The 13,595-nt window shown below is 38.6% G+C and overlaps 1 protein-coding gene and 1 long non-coding RNA gene across 4 annotated transcripts in view; both read right to left on the reverse strand.

The window, feature by feature from the left end:
* The window catches only part of NEBL (nebulette), a 269,878-nt gene that overhangs the window by 143,587 nt on the left and 112,696 nt on the right, over positions 1 to 13,595 (reverse strand). For all 3 annotated transcript variants that reach the window (XM_076331669.1, XM_076331666.1, XM_076331668.1), the window contains exon 4: positions 5,866 to 5,973. In XM_076331669.1, the coding sequence (XP_076187784.1) occupies positions 5,866 to 5,973 (108 nt within the window). The remainder of the gene's footprint in view (positions 1 to 5,865; positions 5,974 to 13,595) is intronic.
* LOC143157126 (uncharacterized) lies at positions 581 to 3,645 on the reverse strand. The gene is made up of 3 exons (XR_012994735.1): positions 3,520 to 3,645; positions 3,352 to 3,434; positions 581 to 676 (listed from the first exon to the last, which is right to left on the reverse strand). It is a non-coding gene; the product is annotated as an uncharacterized LOC143157126 (long non-coding RNA).

Below are 13,595 nucleotides of genomic sequence, written 5' to 3' on the forward strand. Positions count from 1 at the left end.
AGGGACAAGGTTGGACATGACTCTATGCATGTATGTTCACTGCACAGAAGCACAGTAGGAACTCCACCTTCTTGCAGAGATACACGTGTATTAGCAATGGGAATGATATATTCAACCTCCTAGCTTCCAGCCAGAAAAAAAATGTTGTCGAACGCAACTGGTAGATGCTTAATCACATGAGTTTTATGCAGCATATTTGAAATGCAGTTGTGTGGAATTAAGCCTACAGCATATCAAATAATGAATAGCTCTTGGAGTTGCAGTTCTTGTTAAACTGTCAGAGGAACCAACAGGAGCAAAAGGCAATCGGTACCATGGCGCACCAAGCCTTCCACGCCTACTACGAGCATGCAGCACTTCATACACTGGTCAGCAAGTGCTATTCTGTCTATGTTAGTAGACACAGTTGTCATATACGATTAAATGCATATTTTCCAAGTGAAACAACAACAACAAAAAATCATGCTTAGGAATATAAAGACAGTCAGATAAAGTGTGAATCACTTCAGAAGCAGTGAAAATCCCAGTGTTGCCTAGAACAATATAAGCTCTTTTTGTTTGCGATTTAACATGCTTACCCAGTCTCTTCGTTGATGTGCCATGGTTGGTTTTGTGAAATGTAGACACTGATGTTGCTGTCAATTTTTCTTGTTCCCTTTCATGCTATTCTTCTTCACTTGAATTCAATGGAGGGAAAAAAGCCCTTAGAGACGAGTATCTGCAGGCTTTACACTGTGAATCCTACAAATGGAGCTCCAGGCCTTGTTGTCAACATCTTCTCCTGCCAATTTTCTCTACAATCTGTTTTGGCAATTTAAGAGACCATTTTATGTTTGAGCAAGTAAACAGGTTGAACAACTGTGCCAATAGCTTCCAAATACGGAGCCATGGCTCAATGTCTGTTACGGACAGTTTTTAATTTCAGATGTGCAGATGTGCATAAGTACAGTAGCAATGTCGTTTGTTTCCTCCTTTAGTTGCTACATGAAGATATATTTATATCACATCTGAGGTAGTACCCAATTCCTTATCATTTGTGTCTTTCTCCAGAAAACAGCTGTTTAGTTGATTCAAATTATGGGGGAAATCCTGTCCTCCGCTGCTTCCCCTGGAGCTGTATAAATTTAACTGGAGGTAGAATGTGACCCTTGATTCTTAAAAAAAAAAAACATGCACCATATTTCATTAAAGACAATGAATACGTAGCCTTTGTCATTCAAATCCACATACACTGCTTTTGAGAATGTTACAAGATTTTCATTTGTAAGAAAATTCTATTGTATATAATCAAAAATTATATCTAAAGAAAGTGCAATTTTAAGTAATAATTCAATGAATGTTTAAAACACTGTTTTCACACAAATAAGAAAAAAGCGCTGTTAATTTCCTTCTTGGAATCAGGATGTTTTAAGAAAAAAAAAAGTCTGGTTGGCTTTATTTGTAGCTTTTCCAAAATCAGCTGGATTTCATGCTCTCTCTCTGCATCCAATACAGGCTTCACTAACTTCAGTGAGGAGTTCAACTCCCGGTATATAAGGAAGACACCCCCATCCCCCAGGGGTGATTCAGTGACCTTCTCTACTAACTCTAGATTCCTTCCTAACTTTGGTCTTCACCAAAATAGGATACCTTGGAAATGTGCTTTGTAAGCCAAATTTAATGTGTTTTCTTATTTTTCTTTTTTTACCTTAAGGTATAGTTTTCTTTTCATATACAATCCAAACCTCCTGGAAAACGAGTCACATATAAATGAACTGCATGACTCCATTTTGCTAGCTCTCAAAGGGAAGAAGGGCACAGATGTGCGCTGCTTCTTGGTCCCACATGACTTAAGTTCATAACAGCATGAATGTGGAAGTGAGAAATGCTTACACGGGCTCTCAATGTAATGAGGGCAACCACTGTGAAAGCTTCCATGCACCCTTCCAGCCATACAACTGAGCCAGCAACCTCTACTATCCAAGCACTGGCCTTTATCTTAATGAAAGCTTCTCACTCCATCAATTTGTACGGACACCTGTTTTGCTTTATACTTTGCAGACATTTACCAGGAACAGATTTAAGAAAGAGCAACTTATTTCACACAGGATAAAACATGCTTCAAGCTATACATCTAGACATAAAAGTGCAGTGGCAGTAAGCTGCAGCTCATTGCTGCAAACTGCTGAAAATGTTCCATTTCCCCAAAGGAAATATTATTAGATTGAGTTACCACTTCTTCATTTAGCCACGTGTCATGATAGATCAATAAATAGACTTTTGCCATCTTCTTTAATTATTCTGTTCCTTTTGCCACCTTAACTTTTTCCTTGTAAAATCAGTTTACAGTTAGCTTATTGGCAAAATCACTTATAAAAATACATGGTATTTTTTTCATTTTGAGAACATCTGCATTCATATTGAAAATCCTCTCAAATTTCAAGATGGACAAAAACCCTGCAAGATCTTTTAACAAATTTAACACATTTCTCTGTGTGAACAGTATAAATTTTGTGTGTATTAACTACATATTAAATGCCAAGAAACAGTGACATTTGCAGCAGAAGTGATGGAAATTTTATATTTGGAATAATTGAAAAAATACTAATAAACTTTTATAATACTTATAAACATATATACTTTTTATAAGACTTATAAACATTTTCACACATATTAATTCGTAAAATTTATTTAAATTTTAAAATGCCTGCTCAGCCACGCAAAGGGTGCTAAAAATCCTGCAAACTCATCAGTAAAAAAAGTTGCTTAGTTTATGCAGCCTTCCCTACATCAATCTAGACTAGCATGCTGGTATGTGTGGTTTACACCTTTCAAGGCGCAACTCAATGCTAAGAAGCTGTAACAGTTGTAGCTTGGGGCAGCTGAACCTGAATGTCCCGTAGAGGCTTCGTGATTCTTTCTAACCAGCATGTTGTACATCTGCAGAATTAGACTTTTAATGCTAAAAAAATTAGACACTGGAGTAAATTTCATTCTTTCCTAAGAAACTCCATTCTGGTCCTGATACATCCATCGAGCCACAAAATAAATTCCATGAGTTTGGTCTAAGTCTTCAGAGACAGGATTGCTGGTGGCAAAATAGCAACCGAAATCCAACCCCCTCCATCAGCCCACTCTCCTCCCACTCCCCCCACTATCTTTTTTTCTCGCAAGGTTTAGATTGATAGCATAAGAGATTCTTTAAAAAGTCAGAGCACTGTGCTAATATTCATGTATGCTGCAAAACTTAATATCGGGACAAAAAGACAATATTTTACAAAGATTTCTGCTAAATAACATCTATTATTATTAGTTTTATTTTGTTATTTATCTTCATCAAGAATAGCTACGCACGTAACTGTGCTCACTTACCCCTTCAATGAAGTTGTTACAGTTTTGTTTCAAATAGGTTCTTTGAGAAGTTTCTAATACTTCAAGGTGAAATCAAAACAAGACTGAAAATTAAATATGTATATTAGTATTCTTCCATTTTGCTATACATGAAAAGTAAAATTCTTTTAGAGTTATTAAAGTGCTTACCTTTCAGTGTCTTGAAACCTTAATTAGATCCTTAGTCCATGATGTATACTGTTTATCTGATAAATATAGAAACTACTCTGTGTGGAATGCATTGCTATAATACAGGAGTTTTCTAATTAGATTCAAGTTGTGGCCTATGTAGAATTATCTTTCTAGGATATAATGCTATAAATCAAATTATTATTTTAGTGTAAGTGTAAATGAAATGCAACTTCTTTTATCATGCACATTTTAAAATTCCATTTTACCCTTCAATACTAATTATTTCTAATAGAGTCCATGACTTGGAATCTCTGTCAGCTACATACATCAAGAAAAGAAAACAACTGTATTGTTAAGACTGAATGGAACAACTCTGTATTGTTAAGACTGGATGGAACAAATCTATATTGTTAAGACTGGGTGGTTAGGAATGAAGAGACAGGAGTGGTACATCCAACCACCAAGAAAAAAAAAACTGAAAAAAAAAGAAAAACACTTAACATTTAAAAAGATATTTCTGGGTCTGAAAAGGCAGGTAGATACCTTTGGTTCAGGAGCTAGACAGTATCATAAATTGTGCAACAAGGTCTTCTGCTAGAAAAGAAACCCCCTTGTCCCACTCAAAAACAGAGATGGGAAGAAAACTCTTTCCCATTTCACAAAACTACTTGTTTGTTTTTATTTTCCCCCTTTCCCACAACAGAAAACCCAATATGCTTTGAACAAGAGAGAAAGAAAGAGTATGCAAGTGAGCTGTGTCATACTATTCTACATTCTGATGTTGAGGGTACTGGGCTTGGGAGATCTAATTAAATTTCTTGGCATGCCAATATCCAAAACTGAGTTACCGTAGGCCTGCTGTAGGGTACTCCTCTCAACCTCTCCTAACAGAGCAGATCCATGCAAGGGATTAAGTAGTCATCAGAGCATTGCTCGTTTCATCTCCTTGATGCATTCCAGAACTACCCCACACAAAAGAATCACTCTTGCTCGAGGAAGTTATGTAGGTCATGAGAGGACCTAATTTAAGTTCCTGGTCTGAATAAAAAATACAGCTGATTAAAACCAGGGACTCACTGAAGCTTCCCAGATCCCAAATGGAAGTCTTAATGGTCATGCTTTTTGCCACTCTGAAGAATACATCTTTCTCTCTCACAAACCAGAAATTTCAGTTAGCCCCAGCATTAACATAAGATATGAGCTTTTGTTCTCGTCTTATCTTTGCACAGGAGCATTTGTACGGCTCTTAAATTAACTGTCCTCCCCACTGGCCAAGGCTCCAGGAAATGAGACCCAATTTTTCACCTCAAAGACCAGCTCTGGACATCAAAATCTCAACTAGATTTTGTGCTTCAGCACGAATGGTACATCTCCATTGCTGTGAAAAACTAGTATTTTTCGGTGACTTTTTTTTTCCAATAACATCCCAACCTGAAAAAAATTTTTTCTTTCAAGTAAATAAACTGCATCATTTTCTTCTGATTGTACTTACACTGGGTGCCTCTGACGCCATGCTGTTATTTTATTACTACAAGGAATGATTAAAAAAAAATTTCACAAAATAATCTATGGAGACAAGTTCTCACAGCAGAAGAACTATCAGAAGGGAAGTGAGGACAAGCTAATGGTATTGATTCTGTATCATTTCTAGCTCCCTCTAGTTCTTACCTATTTCATACATATCATAACTTGCACTACATATCACCCAATATTCCATCATGCAGTGAGTTAAACATGCTACAAGGGAATACAACATAAATAAATAACTTTCTAATGAAAACATAAGTCAGGAGAAGTCCCATTTTTAAAAATCACACTCCTGAAAGCATTCTGCATTCAAGCTCTAAGCTAATGAAACGCATGGTTAAGTTTTGCTATTTGCCATTCCTTTCTCATCTTGCAGAACATTGTCTTGCATGTTGTATGCAAGACGGTATCAAAATTTTATCTGCTTCTAGAAAACTCCATCTTGCCACTTATGCTAATTTTGACAGCCCCTGCTAAAAAAAGACAAAACTTTATAGCTTATATAATTTATATAGTTTACATGTAAATAAAAAGTTACAGAAGTATTCCTACTTGCTGGCAAATCTATTAAAAAAGCAAAAAGTGTCAAATCATTTTTAGTATAGAAAATACTTTGAGCATACTTGCTGAAAGCTGGAGAGGTGAACACACATTGCCAATGTGCTGCACAAGTCCGTGGTATACAGTTACACACACTTCAAAATCTGACATACACAAATCGGTCACCAAAATCAGATTCTTCACTCTCACAGACTTCATCAGAAACACCAACAAACACGCCTGTTCTTAGACACACTATTTCTCCATCTACAATCACTTTAGGTGGCAGTCACATACATTACTGATTTGTTCCTGAGTCCTTTTCAGTCTTTGTAACTCGGGCGTATCGGTCACAATACTGAACCCTCTTCCTTTGCTTTCTTCAAAGTCTCTTTTGTATTTTACCTACAGAATAGAAAATACAGAAGAACAGGGTTGTTTTCATTTTTCACAATGTGCCCCTAGCAATGTAGCAATTCTTTTTTACTGTAAATAAAGCATTTGTGAAAGGCTTTAAGCCCTTAAAGGAGAAGCCTGCCTTCATCCACGAACAGAGACAGGCAGCAACTGGACAAAATTCCCCAGTGCCTGAGCAGCTGCCTCCTCCGGGGGTGCCGTGGGCTCACCTCCACGCGTACTGCAACTGTGGAAAGATCACTCTCCCTGGTCATTTCATTCTCAGAGCAGTAACCACAGAACTACAGGTGCCACCACAGCATCAAGCAAGCACTTATTTTCACACAAAAAATAGCTATAACTAAATCTGGAGGTCTTCTAATACACAGCTTCACATTTCAGCCTCTCTTCATGATGCGTCTACCAGTCTCTTCCCCGGTTGAAACATAAATTACATGTTAGAAAAATGCTGCATGAAAAGAGTATTTAGAAGACTGCAAAGTCAAACATTCATAAGTTAGGGAACGGCTGCTTTGTCCCTCTTGCAGATATGCATTAGGATATTGTCTTTAATCAGGTACTCATATACTTCCCTTTCACAAGGCCCCCTGCTTTATTCTGTACACAGCAGAGATGGTTCCATATGTGGTTGTATCCTTTTTCTGACTAGACTATTCAAATCCTACCATCTAGGTAGGGATATTAGTTTCCTCAGGAGCTTTTTTATAGCTCTCATCACAGTCATTAATCAATCTTCATAATGCACCCTGGAAAGTAGGAATGGCATTATCCGCACTTCTAGGGCAACCTGCAAACTGAGGTGAAAAAAACTTGATTTCCAAAAACATACAGGGGTCTCGGGGTGTTCACTCTCAGATTCCTAACACTTGAATATGTTCAAATTATGGACTTAAGTTACTTGTACAAATACCCAGTACTTCTGCAAATCAGTCTTAGGGATCTCAATTTCAGCATAAAGAAACAAGAGGAAATCTGCAAAATCTTAAATCACTGTTGAGCAACAGACAAAACTCTGTAGCAAAGACAGAGTTGGGACCCATGTCTCCACGGATGGATTCAGCTACCTTATCCATAACAACTTCCTCTTACTTCCTATGTCCCCTGCTTTATTCACTACACACATCCAGATTTTGCAACACATGGGAGAGCAGTAGTACAAAAAGCAGTATTCTCCTTTGCACAACTGATAACCAGAAAACATTCAGCTTATGCACCAAACTTTTAGTTCAAGGTTGGCTTAGGCTTATTTCACCAGCAAGCACTTAATGTTATGATGGTGATATATAGGAAAAAATATCCCTAGATCACAAAAGCAAAGTTTCACAAAGCTACAGAATACAGTTTGTCCCGCCCATCCTAATCCTCGATGTGTATATTCATAACCTTTGCTTTTTCTTTAAATGCAGTTTTAGTGTATATAATTATCATTGTATACAGTTCACACATAGGCCCAACATACAAATCCTTGAGACACTGCAGTAAATGACCACAGCAACAAACTACCATTTTTCCTGTGTTCCACCTTTAGAGCTAGCTGAAATTCATACACAAATGACTGTAGATACCACACAAGTATATTCTTTTCATGCCACCCTGAGACTAAGGAAACAGCGCTTCCGCTCAGGCTTCTGAGGAAAGCATGGGCTGGTGGCCCATGCCTTTCTGTTCATCTCCCCCAGGTTCAACCCCTCTGCACCTTTCCTTCCATTTGACCACCATTATCAGGTATCACTTTGTCTCCCTCTTTGCTTCCAGACTAGTCTAGTCCATCTCTCCATGGCTTCTGGCTAAATCCCTTTACCCAAGGCACTTCAAATACCTTTCTCAAATATGTTTTTTCCATTGCCTGTCATCTCCCTTTACTTCTACCAAATGGCTCTCTGTCTTCCCACTGACTCTCAGAGGCTTCCTTGAACATACTGGGTGGACATAATATTCCAGGACTGTCTGGTGCTAAGGAAGAGGTCTTATGAGTATATGTGAACTTTCTTTATTTGAAGTCATACAAAACTTTACCAAATTTGGACAGACTTCCATGGCCAAGGACACAGGCCTAACACAAAAGACTTTCTTCCATCTCAGCAAGCTTCAACTCCTCAGCCCTAAATGCTAAGACAACAGATCTGTTAAAAAAAAAAAAGTCAAGAATTTCAAATAAGGGAGTAAGTTTGTCCTAGTCTCAGCCTTGGAAACAGCTGAGTATGTTGCATAAAAATTCCAAATTTGGCCTGAGGCAGACAGCTGACATGGAAATGTTCAGCCTTACTGCTTAAAGTTTACCAGAATTATGAGCAAGTGAATACATCTTATAATGAGAAATGGGCTCAGCCCTGCCTATAAGAGAGATTACCTATTGTTAGAAAGAGCATTTCCTGTTATTAGTTCCAAATGTACCAGCCATTAACTTCAAATGACCTTTATTCATCTTACAAAGGAACAGAAGAAGACAAGAGGGAGGGAACTAGATAGTTTTAACTTCACATTATATTAATCCTTCAGTCAGATAAAAAGGGCTCCTACTCTCTATTAATAAATCACTTCATAGGAGTAAGGTTAACTATATCCTTTAGAGCAACTACTCTGAAATCATTAAAAAAATAAATTATTTAAAATATTAGCAGAGTTAATATATGCATTATTGGATTTTGCTATCTAACTTCAAAATGTAGTTTTAAGTGATAAAAATCACAAAAAATGTAATGTTTCATGAAGACCACAGCTCAGTGAAATGTGGGCCACTAAAACCACTAGTTATTATAAGTTCAAAAGAACAAAACCCCTCAGTTTCCAGAAAGTGTCAAATAATAAAGAAGCCATCAGTCATTCAGAACTTGGATCCAAAAAAATCCTATTCAGTATCAAGAATGCATATGAATGAAGAGGGGAGAAAACAACTGCTGACTGACCTCCAATTTTAGATAATTTAAAAATTCAAGATTTTCTTACCCAGAAAACTTTTCTACAAAATCAGGGATTAAAATGCAATTTAATTGCTTTAAACCAATTTACAGTAGAAAAGAATGTTCTGTATAGGAGATGTAAATATCACTATAATGAATGACCTAACTGCGTAGCGGGTCTGGCTGGGATGGAGTTAACTTTCCTTATAGCAGCCCATATAGTGCTGTGCTTTGTATTTGTAGCTAGAACAGTATTGATAACACATCAGTGTTTTGGCTACCGCTGAGCAGTGCTTGCACAGCATCAAGGATGTCTCCCCAACCTCACCCAAAGGCCAGTTAGGTAGGTATGGACGAGGGGTTGGGAGGCGACACAGCCAGGACAGCTGACCCAAACTGACCAAAGGGATATTCCATATCATAAAACATCATACTCAGCAACAAAAGCTAAGGGGGTGGGGGGGCACTCGTTATTAAGGCATTTGTCTTCCGAAGCAACCGCTATGCATACTGAGGCCCTACTTCCCAGGAAGTGGCTGGACATCGCCTGCTAATGGGAAGTAGAGAATAAATCTTGGGGTTTTTTTGCTTTGCTTCCGTGCACCGCCTTTGCTTTTTTCCCATTAAACTTGACCCACAAGGGGTTTTTTATCGTATTTTCTCCCCCTGTCCTGCTGAGGAGGGGGAGTGAGAGAGCAGCTTGGTAGGCACCTGGCAGCCAGCCAAGGTCAACCCATGACAAACTGGAACCCTTGAAATTTAGTTTTGAAATGGAAATGTCTATAACCCCTAACAACTGAATCATAAATGTGGTCATTTCCTACAAAGATGCTTTTTAGCAACTCATCACCAAAATCTCAGCCAGTGGTTTGTAATGCCTCCCTCTTGGCTCCAAAATTCAGTGCAGTCTCACAAATGCAGAGCACCCTCAGTGGTGAGCGCCCTGAAAAATTGATCCTTTGAGAAACAACGTGTGGCATAAACATTAGAAATAAAACAGTAATAAATCACCATAAATGAAAAAGTTTTAAGTGAAAATACTTTATGGGAAGAATTCTGCACAGACTCACAGCAAAAGGACTAAGTGTTCCAACAGATCTTTAACAAATCAAACTTCTCAGATTCATGACATCAACAAGATATCTTTGAGAGACCCAAAGACAGGATTGTGTAAATCCATTCACAAGGTCAGCATGAAGCAGCCAAGGACAGAGGGTCCATCTCACTCTGTACATAAAATCTTACGCTGGAGAAAATGCTGCTCCTTTTTTTTGCAGGTATACTTGTGTACCTGCTTTGACATTGCCTTAGCTTTTGGAGATTTAATATTTGCTTTGTAGTGGCTGAGTAACTTTTTGAGGTAGAGACGGAATGAAGAGCGTACCTGCACTTGCAGGTACCAATAGTGGCAGCAAAGCCACCTATTAGCAAAACAAGATTGATTTTTCCTGGGAAAAATACACTGAAAATATAAATGGAGCCTGAAAGACTGATTATTCTCTTGGATTTTTTGGCACCTACCCTTAGTCCAGACTCATCTGCAGTAACAGAAGCACATATCAGTTGAACAAACAACACAGGAGTCCAAAAACACCAAACAAAAAAAAAAGCAGAGCAAGAATTCAACATGGTGGATCCTCATGCTCTTATCATCACTGGAGAGCTGTGAATAATGCCAACCTCAGAAACACTCTTCATTCCGTCTCTACCTCAAAAAGTTACTCAGCCACTACAAAGCAAATATTAAATCCCCAAAAGCTAAGGCAATGTCAAAGTTAGTTTCCTGTACAGCCCCTTCTCCACTTCCCTGTACAGATCAGGTAGCTACACCAATAATCTGCTTCCAAAATATCTCCTTTAGTTACTCTGATACACTGCATAGCCCCACAGACTGTGGCATCATCATGCCTGATGTCCAGTAAGGAAGGAGTAAGCAGGATAGAATGAGAGGACGGGACCCCTCACACCACAGTTGCCCCGAGAGGAATGTTCATAGACCTACAATCTTTACCACACCTGAATATTTATGAATTTGTTTCAGTATGTTGTGTTTGAGGTTTGCCCAGAGCCATCTGCTCCTTCTGTGCCCAGCACACACAACTACTTCCCAAAGGTCACCATCTGCTAATACACTGGTTTTCACAGGCTGGCAAGAAATCCTCTCCCACAGTACAGGTGCTAGAGGTGCATCCTGGCAAAGATGCCTTTGTTTGGATCTGCTTCTTCCATAGAGCACCTACGTCTGCTGATTTTGCCTTGATTTATCTTGCTTCTTACAAACTTAATGGCAAAACAAGAGAAAAAATTTACTCTGTAAATTAGGTTTTTATGAACATGACTAAAAAAAAATGTTTAAAGGTAAATCAAATGTAAAGAACAATTCCAGACTAAACTCGGTAAGACTTCCTTTTAGTTGACTAATCCCTCTTATGAAGGATCCCTAACGCTATCCTATCTGACAAAGCTAGGTTTCAGTCTTCACGGCATCATCTGTCTTCTAACACTGCCCATAGCTCCAAATCCCATTCATCTCCTCCTCATATTAGAGGTACATTTAAGTCCCATCTAAGACCCAACAACAGTCGGTACCCAATCTGCCCAAGCAGTGCTTCTCCTAATGGCAGTAAAACATGGTCCTCCCACTGTCACTCAATTAGAACTATTGTCCACAGTAAATCTAAACAGCCATCTGGAATGCAGGAACTGGGAATGGCCCACAGGGCAGACTAAACTGTCCTCAAGATTTTTATGTGAACTGGAAGATATAGGTTGGGCATTCCTTAGAGAAGTCAAGGAGCTATGGACTCCTAAAAGGCCACTGGTGAATGAGTTTTGCTGGAACAAGGGACTGCAGGGTTAAAGATTTTATCCCCTTAGTTTTGCTGTTCTTAGTCAACTAAAGAAATCTGCGTTAAAAGGAAAAAAAATTGTAGGGAGTAAAATAAAACAAAACAAAAATCCCCTGAGACTGCATTTTACAATTTTTTCAAACAGTCTTTAGAATGCACACAGTCATATTTTAGAAAGTTTTCCTTTTAATATAGTAAAAAGGCCAATTTCACAACTCACAGCTCTGAAGCAGTCATCGTAATAGCTGAAACTTTGAGAGAAGAGTTTCTCAGTCAAAGATGTTTTAAATCTGAAAAGGCCAGCACTCCAACACTACAAAAAACATTTGCAACTATATGGAGTAAAAAGGTTCAAGTGCCATCATTAACATTAAATATACTGTCTTTCTATACACATCATTCAAACATTGGGCAAGTCTGTCTGTGCAACCCTGTAGAGTATGCCTGAGCAAGTCTCCGACCATCTGCAAATCTCTGCACTGTAATTCCCTGAGAACCTTTGCAGTTTTGCCAGGGAACTACTTCTGACAAACAAAAATCTTGGAATCCACGTCAGAACAGTTAAAACATTGGATGGGAGCAAATTAAAATGTATAAATAGTAACTCTGGAGATAATGTCTCTATAACGTAGTCTCTTTATACTCAGGATGGTGAGAGTGGCTCACAGAAAAATCACGGGCAAAAGCGTTCCAGACCCCGGGATGTGCAGGGACAGGAAATTGGAGGCAGTGAAAGACAACAATTTCAGAATGAGAAAAAGATGGAGTCCTCCATTTGGATGTATCACAACAGCATGTGAACAGTAGCTGGGATCCAAGTAAAATTACGACTGAAGAGAGGGTGATCTGAGAATGTTTCAACAGGCTTACGTCCAAACAAGTCACCTAGGCTCCACTCCATCAAAAGTTATTTCCACTGAAACTTCTTAGGTGTTTCTGCCCAAGAAATTATTTTTATGCCACTAAGTATGCTGCTCAAGTGCCTTGCACCTTGTTTTCCTATTGGGCAAAGTGGAAGTCAGTCATATCTTTTTCTATTAAAATACAGCACTAATATTCTCCAAAGTCTGCACACGGAGAAGGCTACATAAAGAACAAGCCAGTGGCAGATCAAGCTGTTTTTCCCCCACTTCCACCAGCAATTATCATCCATTCAATTTGTGAAACAAATTTTACATCAACATTTTAGAAGCAGAAAACAAATTCTGTGCAGATCTGCAGCTGAAGAGAGATAAGGTTGCAACCTTCACATCAGAGAAATACTGTTAGATCTTCTGTCCACCCCTTTTGCTTGGTATATTCTGTGTTTGAACTAGTTCATCTCCAAGGAACAGAAGTCTGAGAAGGTGAAGGATTTCTTACTCTGCCACAACAGAAATAGATCTGCCTTTACCATGTCTCATCTCCAGGCAGAAAATGAAAGATTGATATATATAATCTAAATGCAACCTGATAAATTACCACAAATTCTAATAATACCCTCAAAAATGAAACTAGTAACAGCAAACTCCTCCAAACAGAAAGATAATTATCGGATATAAAGGGAGTAAGGGGAAGAAAACCACCAACATTTAAATGCCTCGTGTATAGGTTTGCTAAATCCTGGAATACGGTTTTAACTCCAGGGTCTGAATTAAACATACAGTCACTGTCCTGCTGTTCTCTCCATTGGAAAGGAGAGTGGTCAGGCAACCACCAGGAAAATGATGAACTCATGAGCTGTGTACTCTGAAGGAAGTACGCAGTAAATCACAAGCACATGTGAGCTTGCTCTGCCTACTCTCCAAGGTGGACAGAAAATGCATAACTGCTGGTTGGCTAGGGCATCAAGACTGAGCTAGTAAGTCCTGCTGAGAGGCAG

This window comes from Aptenodytes patagonicus, chromosome 2 (assembly GCF_965638725.1).
Source record: "Aptenodytes patagonicus chromosome 2, bAptPat1.pri.cur, whole genome shotgun sequence".
Lineage (NCBI taxonomy): Eukaryota > Metazoa > Chordata > Aves > Sphenisciformes > Spheniscidae > Aptenodytes > Aptenodytes patagonicus.